The 18,678-nt window shown below is 37.4% G+C and overlaps 1 protein-coding gene across 4 annotated transcripts in view; it reads right to left on the bottom strand.

The window, feature by feature from the left end:
• The window catches only part of ARHGEF3 (Rho guanine nucleotide exchange factor 3), a 142,236-nt gene that overhangs the window by 62,508 nt on the left and 61,050 nt on the right, over window positions 1-18,678 (bottom strand). For 3 of the 4 annotated variants that reach the window (XM_064453859.1, XM_064453860.1, XM_064453861.1), the window contains one exon: window positions 2,137-2,199. In XM_064453859.1, the coding sequence (XP_064309929.1) occupies window positions 2,137-2,199 (63 nt within the window). Of the gene's footprint in view, window positions 1-2,136; window positions 2,200-17,291; window positions 17,419-18,678 lie in introns of those variants that run through there. The other variant, XM_064453864.1, reaches the window with a different exon arrangement.

Raw genomic sequence — 18,678 nt, 5'->3', positions numbered from 1 at the left:
CTCTAATATTGTCTACCAACATGAACTATAATTGTCTAAGAATACAGACTTCAGTATGCATTTAAATTTAAGCAGTGAAGTTATTCACTGAAGACAGCACAGTTTTCTCAACAGCCCTTCACACATTTTATTGACAAGATCCCTCTTAAGTAGGGATTTACAGATATTTTCATGAAAATCAAAATTCAGTAGTTTTAATAGTCATTGCCTCACAGGTCAGCATAGAAACATTTAGTTAGTTGCTTTTTCTTTTCCTCAATTCATGTTTATATTCACTTGTTTTGCCAATAATAATGGTTACGCAGAAAAGCAGTATCAAGGAAATAACACTTTATAAATTTTAAGTAGCATTTAATACCTGGAAACTAAGGACGCTCTATTGCTTATCAGTAAACCATGAACCTCACTTTGCTCTATGCTTTCTGTCTGTATTCCTGCGGGCCAAATTCTGAGATCACATAAGATAGCCTTCCTCTAAGAGTTCACCTATTAATAGCAACTGTACCTTTTAAGCAGTATATAAATCTGTGGCTATTAGTCAAAACAGAAGTTATACTCATCCAAGTATCTCTACAGCAGTGTAACAGCTTTTACAGAAGAGCTTTACATAATTGTCTTAATTATACAAGAATAAAATATATACTCTTTACAGAAACATGAAAATAGTTTAAAACAGCATTTTCTATCCCAGATCAGAGTCAGGCATCTAAAAAACTATCAATTTGTCCAGAATAAGTAGTCAACAATTTTGAATTTTCCCTGAAGAATAACTAAAATTCCTTTAAAGGAATAACAATTCCTTTGAAGTTGGGCCCAATATAAGGTCTAATGTGATTAACTAACATTAAAGTATTAGCTAACAGAGCTCAGGCTACTGTAGGTTTATGGCCTCCAAAACAGTGCTGTTTTCTACCCAGCCCATTTGAGTGCCTAAACGAGCTTGCATTTGTCTGCAGTCATGCAGGTAGATGAACCCTTAAATGTAATTGCTTCTTCAAAGAACAGGTATACTTCAAAACCAAAAACTGATCATTAAAGAAGCCACAGTACTAGGCTTGACACCTGCTAATAAATTAAAAAAAAAACAAACCTGTTAAAACAAGTGCTTTCATTCTCTATTTTTTAACTTACTTTATCTGTCTGTACTACTTGAGAGGTCTACGGAAGGAAAACTGGGTCAACAGCTGACTGTGAATGAAACACTGAAAAAGATGATACAAACACTGAACAGAAGGAATGGTAAATTTTCCTCCATCTATTTTAGTTCCATGGATTTGAAGTGATAAATGCAAGCGTACCCTTATGTCACAACTTTACATAAAAAACAACACACATCACAGTTTACTGCATAATTACACTCATTAATACTTTGTTTCAACATGCACCAAAATCATCAGACTTTGGTCCTTATAGCTTATTTTTAAAGCAGACATCAGTCACTATGTACTTTTTGGGTTTTTGGGGTTGTTTTGTTTTGTTTTAAATAATAAAACCAGTTTTACCAACTGATACAAGTCAATATTTCACTTTTACTTACAGAAACAGCTAAAAAATTCACAACTTGGAAACAGTCTATTTGTATGGAAAAGTATACACATTAAAAACCGCACAATTTATACAAAACATGTTTTCTGATGTCTTCTTCACATCTGAAGTGTGTGATAGAACAGCATAGCTGTATGTGATGTGCACATCATTTCAGCTGTGACACACAAAGCTCTCACAATTGTATTAATATCCCATTAGACAGCTTTACAACACCAGCATTAACCACAACTGACGTAACTGAAATAAAGTCTCTCATACAGTCATCCAATGAGATAAAAGGTCTATTTTTAAGTCCTGCATTCACAATGGCCTTTTATCCTCATAATTATCTACTAATAAAAGATTTGCTGCTTTACTGTCATTCTCACTTTTTATTATTCTCTTTAAAAGTTCTCCTTCAGAAAAATGAAAAGCAGTAATATACCTGATAAAAATTTTTAGGAATAAGCAGAAAAAGTTATTCATGCTATGTATGAAAACAATACAGCAGAAAAGATGAACAGGTTTGTTTCAGAGCACCCATAATAGCCATATTTCAGTTCAGGGGGGATGTGGAGGGAAGGCAGTACAGAAAACAAAATTACTCACACTTGTATCCAGGCTGCAGATACTGATTGTATCTTCATCTTGAGTACTCTGTTTTCGTTTCTTCTAGAAAACAAAATGAAAAGAAAAGCTCAGTTTTGATGAATAGTACCAACTACAACTAGCCTGATGCTGAAACAGGTATACATAGAGTCATATACATACATATGTGTGTATATAGTTAATTGTTTTCTCTCATCATTGTTATAATCACCATGCATGTGAATATAAGCTCTATTATCACAAGTTCAAAAGCTACTTATTAGCACATTAGTAAACTAACATGTCTTTTTCTGCTCACAGAGAGTTAGGTTCACTTCAATTAAGAAACTTATTTCTAAATAAAAGCATGAGTAATGCATATTGTAAATTGTACTTTGGCACTTGATATTAACTTTTGTAACTAATGCAACTGTCAAGAGGAGGAACTTGTATTTCATGTCAAAAGCCTACACTTCAATTTTTCAAAACATACATTCAGCAATCAAGTACTATTTCCAGACAGTCCATGTTACAAGTGAGGAAAATAGATGAAATGCACTACAGGACTTAAATTAGCATATATTTGGATTTCAATATCCATGCAGTGATTGCATTCTGCTCTCTATTCAGGCTTTGTTTTGGAAAAGGGCAAGCCCTCCCTGATGCCACTTCACAGGTTCACCACAAGATTAATCTTCATGCCCTTCAAATAAGTAGTGAGATATTTCATTTAACAGAGCTCTGCATTTTCTACCAGGTCAGAAAGATTTAGGAAACAAGAGAAGTCACAAAATACATGTTCCTTATTTATCCAGCTGTGTTGTCTTCCACTGTCAACTACAAATAAACATTCACAGATAATAATAGCTGGGATTTAGTTTCCAGTCTACAGAAATCAAAGATGAGCAATTTAAAGAACAACAAAAAATGTCACACAGATGCCATATGGAGCTCCTGTCTTATGATATGACCCAGGTTTGCTAAACCACAGGAGCTGCACACTGTGCAGGTATTTTTTTAATTAATAATACATATACATACACATGCATATATGTATATATATGTATAAACGGAATCCCCCCTCCCCAGTATCCACACCATTAGCTCTTCTGAAGCCTAGGAAAAGGAGCTAGTGAGAGCTGGGAATTCTTCAAGAACTCTCTATTGGAAGCACAAAGCCAATTTATCCCCTACAAAGGAAAGGGAAGTAAGCGGAGCAAGAGGCCCCCTTGGCTCAAGAATGAACTCCTAGGTCTACTCAGATCCAAAAGAGAAGCGTACCAGAGATGGAGAAGTAGAAGATTATCAGTTGAGAGCTACAAGGGCATTGCCAGAGTGTGCAGAGACGCAGTTAGAAAAGCAAAAGCCCAATTTGAATTGAAACTGGCTGTAGATGGCAAAAATAACAAGAAAGGGTTCTTCAGACATGTCAACCGCAAGCAGAAACAGAAGGAAAACATAGGCCCACTGTTAAACAGAAAAGGAGAGTCAGTTACCAACGATGCAGAAAAGGCAGAGGTCCTCAACACTTTCTTCACCTCCATCTTTACCAGCGCTGTTGGGTCCCAGGCTTTGGGAACAAAATTCCCCATTAAACTAACCATAGACCCACCATCACTGAAGGAAGAGTTAGTACATGAATTATTACAGGAGCTCGACCCCTACAAATCCATGGGCCCTGACGCCACCCACCCGAGGGTGTTGAGAGAGCTGGCTGACATCATCGCAAGGCCACTCTCCATAACCTTCGAGAAATCGTGGAGAACAGGGGATGTCCCAGAGGACTGGAGGAAGGCAAGCGCTACCCCTGTCTACAAGAAGGGCTCGAGGGAGGATACGGGTAACTACAGACCCATCAGCCTTACTTCAATCCCTGGGAAAGTTATGGAACGAATCCTCCTGGGGGCCATCACAAGTCAAATGAAGCACGTGATTGGGAAAAGCCAACATGGCTTCACTAAGGGCAGATCGTGCTTGACAAACCTGGTGCCCTTCTATGACAAAGGGACTTGCCTGGTGGACATGGGGCGGGTGGTAGACATTGTCTACCTGGACTTCTCCAAGGCATTTGGTACAGTCTCCTACAGCCATCTCCTGGAGAAATTAATGTGTTATGGCCTAGACAAGTGGTCTGTGCAGTGGGTGGGGAATTGGCTGACAGGCCGCACCCAAAGGGTGGTGGTAAATAGCTCTTTTTCCAAGTGGCAGCCTGTCACAAGCGGGGTCCCCCAGGGATCGATATTGGGCCCAATGTTAGTCAACATCTTTACAAGTGATCTGGATAACGGCATCAAGTGTAGCCTGATGAAGTTTGCAGATGACACCAAATTGAGCGCAGGAGTAGACACTCCAGAAGGGAGAGCTGCTCTGCAGGGAGATGAGGATAGGCTGGAAGAGTGAGCCAACAAGAACCTTATGAAGTCCACCAAGGAGAAGTGTAAGATCATGCACCTGGGAAAACGTAATCCAGGAGTGCAGCACAGACTGGGATCAACCTGGCTGGAAAGCAGCTCTGTGGAAAGGGACCTGGGGTCCGTGGTGGAGAGGAAGCTGTACATGAGCGAACAGTGTGCTGCTGCGGCCAAGAAGGCCAACAGGATGCTGGGTTGCATCAAAAAGGGCATCGCCAGCAGAGATAAAGAAGTCATTATCCCACCCTACTCAGCGCTTGTCAGGCCACACCTGGAGTGCTGTGTGCAGTTTTGGTCCCCTCTATACAAAAAAGGATGTGGACAGGCTGGAAGGGGTCCAGAGAAGGGCCACCAAGATGATCAAAGGACTGGGAAGCCTGCCATACGAGGATAGGCTGGGAGAACTGGGTTTGTTCAGCCTTGAGAAAAGGAGGCTCAGAGGGGATCTCACTACCATGTACCGGTACTTAAGGGGCAGCTACAAAGAAGATGGAGACTCCCTTCTTACAAGGAGTCACATGTTGAGGACAAGGGGGAATGGACACAAGTTGCTCTTGGGGAGATTCCGATTGGATACCAGAGGAAATTTTGTTCACAGTGAGGACAGTCAACCACTGGAATAATCTCCCCAGGGAAGTGGTTGACTCCGCTACATTGGACACTTTCAAGTGTTGTCTGGACGGGGTGCTGGGCCATCTTGTCTAGACTGTGCTCTTCCTAGAAAGGTTGGACTAGATGATCCCTGAGGTCCCTTCCAACCTGAGATTCTGTGATTCCATCAAGACAGTAAAACAGCTATTATATCTACTAGGTCAAGCATATGGTTTCTGAGAACCTTCTTAGACGAACAAAGATAAGGAATATTTATCATAAAATCCAAGCTTTATTTCATGCTGTTTTAAAATGATACTGTAGCTGTTGAATCTTTTTGTATTTACTCACTAGTTTTCAGGGGATCTTTGAATTGACTAATCACATTAAAATACAATGTTGCCATTTTTTAGGAAGTAACTTGTCTCACTGATTTCTGACAATAATAATTTTTGAAGTCAAGGACAGGTGTGTTTTAATACCATTATATTCAGAAACAGAAACTGGATCTTGAGGTCTCTAACCACATTACACAATGAGAAGTGTTTTATGAATAGTAATTCTTCACCCTCGGACTACGCACAATTAAATCCCTCTTACTGTTACAGTAGCGATTTTTAGCAGCAAGTTAAAAGACAGAACACAGAAATTTCTGGACCAGACCACACCGAGCAATGAACAGAAACATCTGAAATAATACTGAGTATAATTGTTTATCCTGTCGTGGTCTTTTATAAGCTTGGGGATTTTTTTCTCCAGGATAAATAAACCTGAATTACTATTCTAGGATTAGTCCAGGTGAATTCACAATGAAGAACACAAAACAGGGATGAGATCTGTAAAGCTGCACTTTGCCCAGAGGGTAATATTTACTAAGATCCTAGTGTACATGTTGCAGACTATTTGTCAAACCTAATTAAACTTCCAGAGATACAAATGCATGTATCGTTTAGTTTTCCTCAAAAAAAAAAAAAAAGATTTTATTTAAGTTAACATTGAGACTTTACTTTGCAAACAAGAAATTACAGAACTAAGAGATACCATCCCTCCCACACAATGGCACAGGTGAAATCTAAATCAAGAGTGTTTAGATTTGGAATACAGATTTCTGCAATAGAAGTGTAAATTGAAACCACGTATGGATCTGATATACCGGAATCTACACCAATGGCGATTCTGGTGTACAGATGGATGGGATGCAACTGCATTCACAGCTTGGGTTGGTGTTGGTTTAAGTCTGACAGCTTTCGTTATGGAAGTATAAAAATGGTGTAAACCTAAGGCTCGATTTGCAAAATATTATAATAAAGATTAATTCCAAAACAATCAATATAGTAATACAATAAGAGGTATTACTCCATCACTCCCACCCCCCACCACCACCCCTGCCAAAAGTCAGGTGCTTGATTAGAGTATGTGCTCCCAGTACTCTATAGACAGGTTAAAAAAAAAAATTATCTCTAAATACTACGCATTTTGGAACTATAACAAAATTTTCCTGTAATGGAATAGATGCAATTTCGTTGTTAACAGTGTGACAAATGACCACACACACAACAAATAGGTAGCGTCTTTGTTAAATAACTGATTAAAAGACTCTTACTGGTGGTCACATGGCTACAGATTAACACAGAATGTGGCATTTCCAACACAGGCCAAGTCTAATGAAAGCGGATTGAGACTATAAATTACATAGTATGTAATGCAAGCATGCTAAGAAGGCTGCAGGATTAAAGTGAATTTAGTGGAGACAGGACATCCTCTTACTGTAGAAGGAAAGTTATACAACTGTTTGGGCTTCCGACTACTACATTCAAAGTGGGTATATGGGTCCAAAACACAGAGGTACCATGGAGAAAGCAGTGTCCATGAGGACTAGTGTCCAAGACAAGGGTATTCAAGTAAAGCACAGCACAAAATGTAGTTAATAGTAAATATTAACGTGCTCTTATCTTATTTAGAGGTAACCTCTTTGGTTATATAAATCTCAATACACTCACGAGCAACACATCAATATCAACTGGATGTACACACCAAAAGGGATGAAAAGACAGGTAAATTGTAAGAAACGCAATTACATATTGAATGAGTCTGGGTACAGCCTCCACAAAGCAGATGGAGCTTGGTGATGGTGCTAATCAAAGGATCACTCCTAACTTCGTTTTAGCTCTTCTACTCGCTGAAAAGTAACACAGGCACACAAATAATCTACCTAACAACATGCATATTATACTATTCTTGTTACCTCGAAGTTTGCAATATCATACTATTTATGTTCTTTGTACATTTGTCCCAGCAGTTACGCAAGACAAGTAATTTCATACAGAAATTGTTAAATATCATCAACTACTGTAGTTAAGATTAATGTTTTAATTTTCCAAGAGTTTCAAGGGCTGTTATCAACAGGGGAGGGGGGTAGAACACTATGGCAAAAAAAAAAAAAATTCCAATAATTGAGGTACCAGATAAATTTCTTTGCCCATAATAAGTGGATTAGAAGCAAAGATTACAGTAGATATTGTGCAGGGAGCATAAGGTGCTCATTAAATTAATCCCTGCTCTCTGAGAGCATCTTTTACCCAAAGGAGTTACAAGTCCTGTCTTGGTTGCCATAGCAAAATGCAGCTGACCTCTAAATCTCTCATGTTCCAGAAAATCACCCCTTAAATGTTGCTCTCCACTTTATGTTTTAAACCACATGGCACATCAAGTAACACAGACTTGACTCCATTTTGATCTCAACAATTTTGTTTGTATCACTTTCACAGAAGACCTGAGAAATACAGAATAATAGGTTTGGGATGAAACCAGAAGAATAAATGTGTGATAAAGCATTGTATGTATTACACACATTCAGAGTGGAAGAAGCTTCACTGCAAAGCCAAGGGTCTTTGGATAAAATTTATTTATAGCCCAAATACTGAAATCAGTTAAGGGGCATATTAATGAAGAAGTTGAACTTCCTGAGAGAATTTAAGTAAGCAGTGCTCTTGAGAGGTTTAAACATCTATTGCACATATTGCTTGAATGACAAATGAACTTATCAAACAATTCCTAACTGCATCATATCGTTTTACAGGATTTTTCATACCAACTTATATTGTCACGCAAGACTATGTTAGCCAAAAAACACGTGTGAATCTTTATTCACCATGACACCTGCACTGGCCCAGGCATAGCACTAGAGAGGATGGACTGATTTCTTAATTCCATTTTATTACCTTGCACATGAAGTATCCCTAGTTCTTGTTAATATTTCTTACAATTATCTATGGCAATAGCAATCACCAGTTTTAATACAAATTAATAGCTTTTTTTAGGACTATATATCTTGAAGAAGCATATGCAACACAGAGAAGGAAAGCCCACTCTAAGTGTGCTATATTAAGATGACATACACTAATAGTAAGTCCGTGAGTCTACCCATGCAGAAATCTTTCAGTAAATTGCAGAAGATTTAACCACAAACACGTCAAAGGATATAAAAGTTGAGACCCTTATGGATGCCTGAGCATGCCTGGATTATATACACAGGCTACATTCCTTACATGTGTAATACACAATCACGTTCTAATATACTGCATATGCACGTTGTTTTATCAGAACCATGTCCAGTTAGAGATTGTATCGGGTTTTGTTTTAATTAAAACCCACTCAGAAGCCCCAACTTACTATGAATACTATGAAACATGGATAAAGTTGTAAGACACATGACCATTAGTGTGCCCTCTCTTTGTACTTAGGAAGCACATTAAAGCTATTAATGTGCATATTCCTGAAATTTTAAACTCAACTATCCAATTAAAACCCATCCCTATTTTAAATTCAGAGTAATAATGTGAAAAAAATAGAATTAAAAGGTAGTATGCTATCCTTATACTAGACATGATCACTCATTACTCGTGTAATTAATATACACTGGAGATCATGCCATGCTGCAGCACTGTATTAAATACAAAATACTGTGATTACTGCATATCATGTGATGAGCAATGGACAAATGCCACCTGCCATCTCACTACAGAGTATTTATATAATAGAATTTGCATGTACTTGAAATAAACAAAATCAGAAAAATGTTATGAAGCTGTTTGTCTTGCTGTGGAGAAAAGACAGCTTGCAACATCATAATAAGTCCCCTTTTCTGCACAATATTGGTAGTTCTTAAAAAAAGGTGTACATGTCAGCATGAAAGAATACCAATAACAAATATCTATTCTGATGAGAGATGTGTCTTTGTTTTCTGACTGACCACACAGATGCATTACATGCATCTGAATGTGTACCTTAGACTGAAAAACATTTTCTATCACACTTGGGTTTTTTGTCTTTAGAAGTACAAAAAAAAACACCCCCCAAAAAATCAAACCCAAAACTAAAAAACATGCCCAACAAAAACAAAACCCCCAAAACAACCCCTAAGTTCCCAGACTGCAATGACTGGGTGTATAACAAGTCTGAGACTTGATCCATGTTTGAGATACTGTTGCCTAAAAGGCTGTGATTACATCCATAGTTACAGAGACAGAACGCTTCCTGGTCTTAACATAACAGGGAAGAGCTGTTCTCAATAATTATCTCACAGGAGATGAGAAAGTAAGAAATCCATTTATACATTAAAGCAATGATTTAACTAAAGGAATTAAGCAATAAGGCATTGTTATAGGAAGGCAGGATTAACATCCTCTCTCCATCATAGGATTTAGTTATCAATACCAGAGATTTACATTTTACTACCTGGGAGATGAAATGCAAACATGCACAGAAAAAGCTTGATAAAAAAAACACATCCTGTGACAGGGAAGGAAATGCTTTTCAGAATAATCGCTGACTTTTGCAAAATCATCTATCCATTCTAACTGCTTAGAAATGTGTCTGCACACAGACTGGCATCAAAATAAATAATAGCTCAAGACAATGTATTTGCATAGGCACATTATACCCTTAAACCTTCTAAGTCATAGAAAGACTTGTTTCAAAACAAAACACAAAACAACTTATTTTTTAAGCCCTTTTCTTATACAGAAATCCATTTAACAAATGAGGATCCATTCACTCCACCAAAACAGACTTTCTCCACCTCCCCAAAAAGTCCAAAATAAAGAAAAATTAAAAACCATTTAATCATTCTGTATTTCAAACTGTTTTCATTAAAATAAAAAACCTCAAAACCTTAGCCTTTCCAGAACATACATCTAGGTACACTTCAACACCGCTAATTGGAAGAAAGCAACCTTGTAAAAAATACAGTTCTAATATATGATTTAAATGAATATAAGTAGGTAGAAGTGCACTTATATGTAGATTTATATATTTTTATATAAGTGTGTGTATATATTAGATGTGCATATAAAACTACATACATACATGTATATATAATGTACTTTTTCCCTAAAAAAAAAAAAAAAAGAACCCCTACAAAACCAAAAACCACACAATCAAACAAAAACCAAGGCAAACATACCACATGTTCTACCACAGTTCCTCTGAATGTCCTATTAAGACATTGCAGGAGGGAAGTACATGATGAGCTAACAACGTTTACCCAAATATTTTTTAAGTGTAAGTGAAAGAAACAGTTTTCCATATTAGAATTAATTCAAAGTTTCTTTAAAAGGGTTTCTAAGTGGCAAAATGTAAGTTAAAATGTTTTTTGCAAAGTTCAATAATGAGAGCAACTGGGGATACCCAGTCCCAGTTCTCATAATAGAACATCACCAGCCGCTGTGTTTTCAAAGGAAAACATCCAAAAATGCATGAATGTAGACATATTTTGTGTCTGACTATTTTATATGTGAATGATTTCCTACTCGATTGCCTACTTTTATGAACAAAAATTGGTCATGAATAATGACCCAATGAATGCATCATTAGTGTATAAACACTGCATTTTTGCTAAGTCTGTCCTATGTAATACAAGTTTAATCAAGAAATAAACCCTCCTAAACTGAACAAAACCAAAATTTGCAATACAGAAAAGGGAAAACCATTTAGCTGATAAAATTTTTTTATCACTTTTACTGGTGAGAAAAAGGCAGGAGGGGATTCACTGTTCTGGGTTTTATGCTCCTGTCCAGTTCATGGTAAACTATTATCAAGCACAAGCCAAAGAACAGAACCTCTATCAGACTGAGTTAAAAACCAAACCAACCAATGAAAAACAATTTCAAGAGATCAGATATAGTAAAAAAATAAAATCCAAAAGGGATTAATGTGGAAGGAGGGGAGAAAATACACCAAATACTTAACAGGAAGTCAACCATCATAGGCCAAAAAAGGTTCAAGCCACACTCCAAAGGGCAGACTGTATTTGCATGAAAAGCAGCTCTATGACATACTTACTGCTTTTTAAAAATAATTTTAAAAAAAATCTCCTTAGCCAGCTGAGAGCTCTCTCAACCTACAAGGAACCTTCATACCAAAAGCCTGATGATGGCCTTCTGCACTAGGAACCACAGTTGGTGTTTAAGAAGCTGAGAATAAGGCAAGAACGTACAATCATTTTCTTTCTATAAGGACACCAAATCCCAATATTAATCCAGACTTTCATGTGAATTTCTGCTCAAGCTGTTTTTATACAGCATTCCTTCAAAAAATACAGTTAGCATATAAATTCTCTTAGTATGTAAATAATTTTTATCAGCAAAATCCACATGAATATATTCAAATATACCAGCAATTCTAAGCACCCTTTTAATTCTTAAATACCTAACATATAGAGAAGCTGGTGAGTTCAAAAGAATATTCAGACACTACAGTTCTCATTTTTTTCCTCTGTAACTTGTCAGTACTTCCACACCCATCCCTAACACGTTGATCCTTTTCTTAAAAAGCCCTGAAAAATAACACTTGCCAAGACCAAATTTATTCCTTTAATAACTCCAAAGCCTCCACCTGCTGTTGCTTCTATAAGATCTGTTTCAAGTGTTCACTGTTTCCATTTCAAAACACATTCAAATGATCTCAAAGGTATCAAGCTCCCAGTTACTTCTGTCACAGAGTATGGAGGATTCAGAGTCAGGACAGAGAGTCCAGTGATGAGGCACAAATAGGTCAAAACAGATGTTAAAAGGTGTGCAAGAAGTGAGGTAGGATGATGGAAATAATTACAAACTGGACTGGGAGGGAAGTATTTAAATTCTCCAGACTAATTTAAAATGTTTCCAGAAGTTTCACAGATGACACAGCCAGAGAAATGAAAAGTTAAAAATATTTCAGATGAGAAGGTAAGCATTTTGGTCTTCCTGATATAACAGGAAGAAATTCTAACTAAATGCTTCAACATTTTTCTCACCTGCTGTTACCACTCAGTTAATAAAATATGCCTTGGATCCAGCTTAAATTGGGTATAAAATTACTAGGCAAAAGATTAGTAACCTTCTATCTTAAGGTTACTTCAATAATCACTAATTTAACATTTCCTTCCACAGGTGGTGGGATATAACATGACAAACCAGACTTCAGAAGTGAACTAGAAGAGGCAGCAGTGGTGTCACATTACCCAGCTTCAAGCCAGAATGCTCGTGATACTGAAACAAGAATAAGCATCACATAAGATTACCCATTTTCCATCATATCACATTAGTGTTGCACTGACATTCCAGTGTCTAAGATGAAATAAACGTACAGATGCCCCCCCAAAAAAGAAAAAAAAAAAGGAAAAATAAAAAAGAAAGAACTTTGGCCTGGTTGACATAACGCACGGTTCTAGAAGTCCATAAGTCATATCAGTCACATCTCTGCCTGCAATAAGCAGCGAGAAACCTCTGAATTTTCTGTTGAATACAGTGTTCCTCCTAAGTTTGGTTCAGAGCTAACCAATTACAATTCCACAAACAAGTGATAATTCATTCCCTACCTTAAACTCATTCTGAGAGATTTATCTCCCACCATCTTTTAAGGCCAGCCCTCTTTTCACTTTACCATAGCCTACTACTCACCTTCATGCCAGTACCATTATTCCTCCATGCTGCTCCTTCACTTCCGTGGCCATACCACTGACAGTTCTAAGAGCTTGAAGGCATAGGAAGAAAACAGCACCCTAAAGCAAGTTTTCCCAGAGCATAGTGCCTTGGTTTTAGCTGAATGCTTTTTGGGACCTTAACTTCAGAGCACCAAATTCTAATACAACATTTTTAAAACAAGAATAAAACCTGTTACCCTACATTTCAGGATCACAGTTCTTTATCTTATGTTGGCAAAAAGAACTTGCTTAAGCTCTAAAGAGAGCCAAAATTCCTTCATTTTATAATAAAACTGGTTTCCACATATATTTCCGCTGCCCTCTACTGTTCAGAATACCAGAGACATTACAGGTTTCTTTTTCTCAAGAGTAACAAAACTCTAAACAAAGGCTTTATTCCTTTTGAGGGAGAAACAGTCAGAGATGAGCCGACTGCACAGTTTACACCAAGTCTGGTAAAAAGCTCTGCCGGTTCTGTTTCCCACTCTGCACATGTCCAGCTGGCAGGCTCTTTGTGTATTGGTGTTAGTAACAGAACTTGCTTGTTCTTGATGTCCCAAGCAAAACAAACAAATGAAACACAGACTCCACTCTAATTCTGTTACAACACAGCAGAAAACTCTGAAATGGAGGTGATGTCATCTATGACACTTAAGACTTTGCCACTGAAACTTAGGTAACTAAGCTCTTCTGAGGAGCCACTCACATCTATGCCAGACAAAATGGCAGCTCCTTTTCACCCTTCTCTGAGCACAGAGAACAAGCTTTACTTCTACAGTGCTTATTTTGATGTATTTGAGATTTTCCGGTCAATGTAATATAAAATGAACACCGAAGTGAACAATGCAATGAAAGTTATATTCAATGTGTTTAACATTAACAACAGGAAATGGGTGTGCACGTACGGGATGCTGTAAGGACAAGGATCAGCGTAGCTTTGTTTGAGGACTGCTACTTATTCTATCTTTATTTAACCTTCTTCCTTCCCCTTTTCGGAAGACAGGGAAGAGTATCAGTCACTGGAATCTAGTGCAGAGTTAAACATGCTAAAACTTTTTCAGTTCACTATAAAATCTGAATCAAACTCAGATAAGTTACATACTTTTCTTTCTTCTTCTGTAAGAGCTCTTTGTTAGATGAGTGAACAGCAATCTTTATTACATGCTCCCTTCTCAGTCAGAACTTGAAGACTACGACATAAATTAGGCTTTTAATTAACACCTACAATCAATATCTAAGGATTCTAAATCCTTAGATAAATAAATTAAAACTAAGGTGAAGTTTAAAAGAGTCTGTACACTATTTAGAGTCATCATCTGTTCTTCTCACAAACACTTTTCAGCTGGGATCTGTCAGATCCAGTTCTTTGTGGCCCCAGGTAACATAATCAGTCAGTGTGCAAATAATGCCTGGATTCCTTTGCCCTTGGCAAGCTGATGTGATGAAGTTGCCGTTCCTAGCCTTATACGTTTGTGTTGAGGGAGTTTATTATAGGTCTAGTTGTAAAAGCAAGAATAAACAAAGTTAGGCTATTTTAATGCTCTAACTCTACCCTTAAAGGTTTTGTGCACCTGAAGGCATGGGGTCTTCCTCTGACTGGACAGCAATGACCTGTACTTGCTGCAGTCGATCATTTAATGACAGCTATCAACCACCACTTCTGGTTCTTCATCTGTGTATAGAAGAGGTATGACTCATCTGAAAGCAGATTCATTCAAATGACAGTTTCATATTATTTTTACTGTATTATTTCTTTTTAGATTTGGGCGTTTTATTGTTTGCTTGATTTTAAGAATCCAGTGGAGCTTCTCATTGTAAAAGAGAGCTTCAGTTGTGGATGCTGTGCACAGCACTGGAACCACATACACCAGAATCAAACAATTTCCATAAACTATGCCTCCACGTGGCATTCAATTGGCTTACGTTTGCATAAACTACAGTAATCCCTAATTGTTCTCATACTCTACTGCTAGTCTGCTTTCCCCAGTCTCCCACATTCAGACTCACTATGCTGCTGTATCTTTAAAACCACAGAGGGGTTCCTGCATACAGCTTTTGATCTAAGCAAGCGCTCTTCTTCAGCATCACACAGAATAGATAAAATGGCTGCACCCAAAATGGGTTTTTCTGCAGATAAAAACAATACCACTTTTACTAAAAATTACATGTTGCTATACCTATTTTGGGGTTCAACATATATAAACACACACAGAGGCACTTTACCTCCATTTCTCAGGGAACAAGGCTTATGGGATATTGACCAATATTCCTGTGATTCTGGAATTATTTTATTTTTGTACAACTTGTTGCACAGTTTCAACCAAAACTGACAAAGACATAAAAACTTCAATTATTTTGCACAAAGTATATAGGACAGCAGACAGAATTTGCACCCAATTTAAATATTTCAAAATGAGCTCAGCAGTATTAATAGACACTAAACAATCTGTGTGATTTTACTTCACAAACATGCAACTCCCTTGCGTCCCATGAAAACTGTGGCATTAGATTTCTTCTGCTACAAATTTTCAAGTGAATGATATCTAAAATGCATACCCACGGCAAATATGCAGATTAAGTACATCCAAAAAGACTACAACAATTTAACAGTATGGCAGTTAGTAATCACCAGTCCCATTCTTCGACTATTTAATAAAAACTGAGAAGTCAAATGTATAACATCTATTAAACTAACTTTCACTAGTTCAAAAGCTCTTAGTTTCTCTGACAATCTTAATAAACTTTCTGAGCCTGTTACAATTTTGATTTACCTTTCTTAAGCATGATTTAAGTCAGAACTGCCTAAAGCATTCCAGATAACATCTTAAGAACATTCTGCGCAATAAATTTATCACAGACCATCCCTTTCACTATTGAAAAATGTCACAGGGAACATAAATATAATATATCCCAATTAACAATCCAATCTTAAGCTTCTGTATACTTAAGACATATTCTCCACAGCAAACCCAAGAACATATAGGCCCTTGAACATATCCCTGACTTGCTTGCCTCGCACTACAGGCCCCCACCTTTTTCACATGTTTCTAAGAACTTCAAAGTACAGTTTTATTCAACATATATGCAAATATTTTGAAATAACTTTGCTTCTTAAATAAGAGGAAGCTCTCCAGCTTTCCAACGAGTGGAAGGATGGTACAAACTGGAACCAGAGCTGCGAAGTTGGAGATCAGATTTGTGCACTTTTGACCCTGATGTGCTATTCTTATTCTCATATTACTAACAGCCCAAAACCAAAATCACACACAAATCATTAAGAACAATCAAGTATTAAATGCTAACCATTGCAACATGTAACACAAGTCAATGTACACACTGACACAATGTAGCTCTTTCCAAATTATGCTGAAAAGTTTGAAATGACAGATTTTATAATATAATTGTATACTCTGTTCTACTGCTTAATTAACATTACAATCGGGAAGTGTTTCCCCCCAATCTCCCTTTCTATGAAATAAGCCCACTTATTCCTGTGCTACCCTTGGCAAATACATAGAACGAGCACCAACTTTATAATCGTTCCCACGCATTCAGAAACAGATATATGCTTGTGCTTCCAGTCTTATTTTTGTACTGACAATGTGCACTAAATCTTTTAAACTTTCCTCATAGGCTGTATTTTCTACAGTTATTATCAATCTTGCTACTTTTCTGTCCACATCTTTCCAAAGTCCAATGTCTAAAACGGCACCCAGTTTTCCAGGTGATACCACATACACATGTTGCAGAGCAGAATCATTATGCATTGTAAATGCACTGTAAATAGGATGTTACAGCTTTCACTTTGATAATGGATAGCATATAGCTATAAATGTTCCCATTTAAACCCTAGCATCAGCCAAAATCCTCATTTTCACACTAGAAGACAGAGGCAGAGATATTTACATATGTGTGATAACAAAGCAAAACCAAGAGCAGAAAACCACCATCCTGCAGCAATAAACTACCAATACATAGAGAAAAACAAACCGTCATCCCTCCCATTGGGAATATCAGAGCATATTATCTAAACTTTTAACTAATTTCTTTCCTTACAGAAGGAAACCTTCCTGCTAAGTAACACTTTGGTTTCATTAATATCCAATTTTAAATCCTAGCATGCTTGGAAGCAGTATCTGTGCAATTTCAACTTACTACAATGCCACACATACAAACAATAAAAAGTAACGCAATCCTGAATTTACGCTTACCTGATGATGCACAAAAAAGCAACACCACACCATGAGGTACTTAGTATTGTACTCAGGTTTTAGGAGGTTTCTTAATATTCAGCGTGTCAGTGAAAAGTCTTTGCTACAAAGGAGTCCCTATGTCTCTCCTTCAGTTTTCAGCAGGAACTCCTCCCCATGCAGCCGCACAGTTTGCTCTCGCTTCCTGTCATGCAGTGTAGTAGAAGTGTCAGAAGATGAGTGATATGTATTGTCATGTCTATCTCTGTTGTGGCTTTTCCACACAGATCGCTTTGAATAATATTTTAAACAGACAAAAGTGTTTTAAAAAATTCTAACAAGTGAATGGCATGGTATGGTAAAGGCAAAGACATCATTAACATGTTTTTAAAGTAATAGGTAGGTCTTTGGGGGCTTTGAGACTCAGTAACTGAAACACAGTCCATCTCCTGCCTGTGCAATTCTCAGTCTTAAACAGCAGCAACAGGCTTTAAACTCGAGGGCAGACATCTCCAAATGTAGACGCCTCAGAAAACAAAACAGCTGGTAGACACTGGGTAGAGCTTTTAAGCAATTAGTTCACAGAAAACTTGCAGTATTTCAGAACTAAGGGATCAGCTAAGCAGGAGTTCTTAAATTCACAGAGGCATAATGGCAAGGACCCAGCACAGAATGCTTCAGAGTCAGCCCAGAATCAAGGCCCAAAGATGATCTTGGCAGAGCGCCCAAATTTTGCATGTGAGAACATGTCAAGGAAGTGCAATGTTTGATTTTATCCCTGGTAGCTTGATATAACTGATGAAAGAAACTCCATTTTCGCTGATTCTCCACCAATCTAGATAAGCAAGCCTTTAGCAACTTCATCCTATGAAATCCAGTGAGCCTTCATTTCACTGGAGTTTGGAAAGCTATATACCTTAAGCACCAAGAAAGCATTCAACTTAAAGTTATTGCTGCCTTAAAAATACCAAATAAGACTGTTGCTACCTCAATGACAAAAAATTTCCCAGCCCACTTGAAGTTTCAAAGCTGCAGATCTCCTCCTGCAAGGACTCCCTGGACACATACACACTGGCCATCAATGTAATTGAGAATCTGAAGTCGTAAACTTACAGGATTAGGCTCCAGACTCATAATGTAAACTGCAAAATACATTGCTGCCTTGAGAGCTCTTATATTTGCATGCCAAATCATCCTTTGGACAAAAACAACCGAAAGAGACCAGCCTACTAATAATGAGAGTCTTCAGCAGTCTCTCTCAGACTGCCAGATAGGATACCAGCACTTTCTAGGACATATTTTCCTGAATATATACTCAGTTAGTTGCCTCTTTTGGCCATCATATTAATATACATTACTTCAAGGTCAGAAAATTTAAGTTTCATAAGGCGTTTATCTGCAAGTTATC

The sequence above is a fragment of the Phalacrocorax carbo genome, chromosome 6, assembly GCF_963921805.1.
Source record: "Phalacrocorax carbo chromosome 6, bPhaCar2.1, whole genome shotgun sequence".
Taxonomy (NCBI): domain Eukaryota; kingdom Metazoa; phylum Chordata; class Aves; order Suliformes; family Phalacrocoracidae; genus Phalacrocorax; species Phalacrocorax carbo.
Note: the sequence above shows the minus strand (reverse complement) of the source record. Positions and strands in the feature narration are given on the sequence as shown.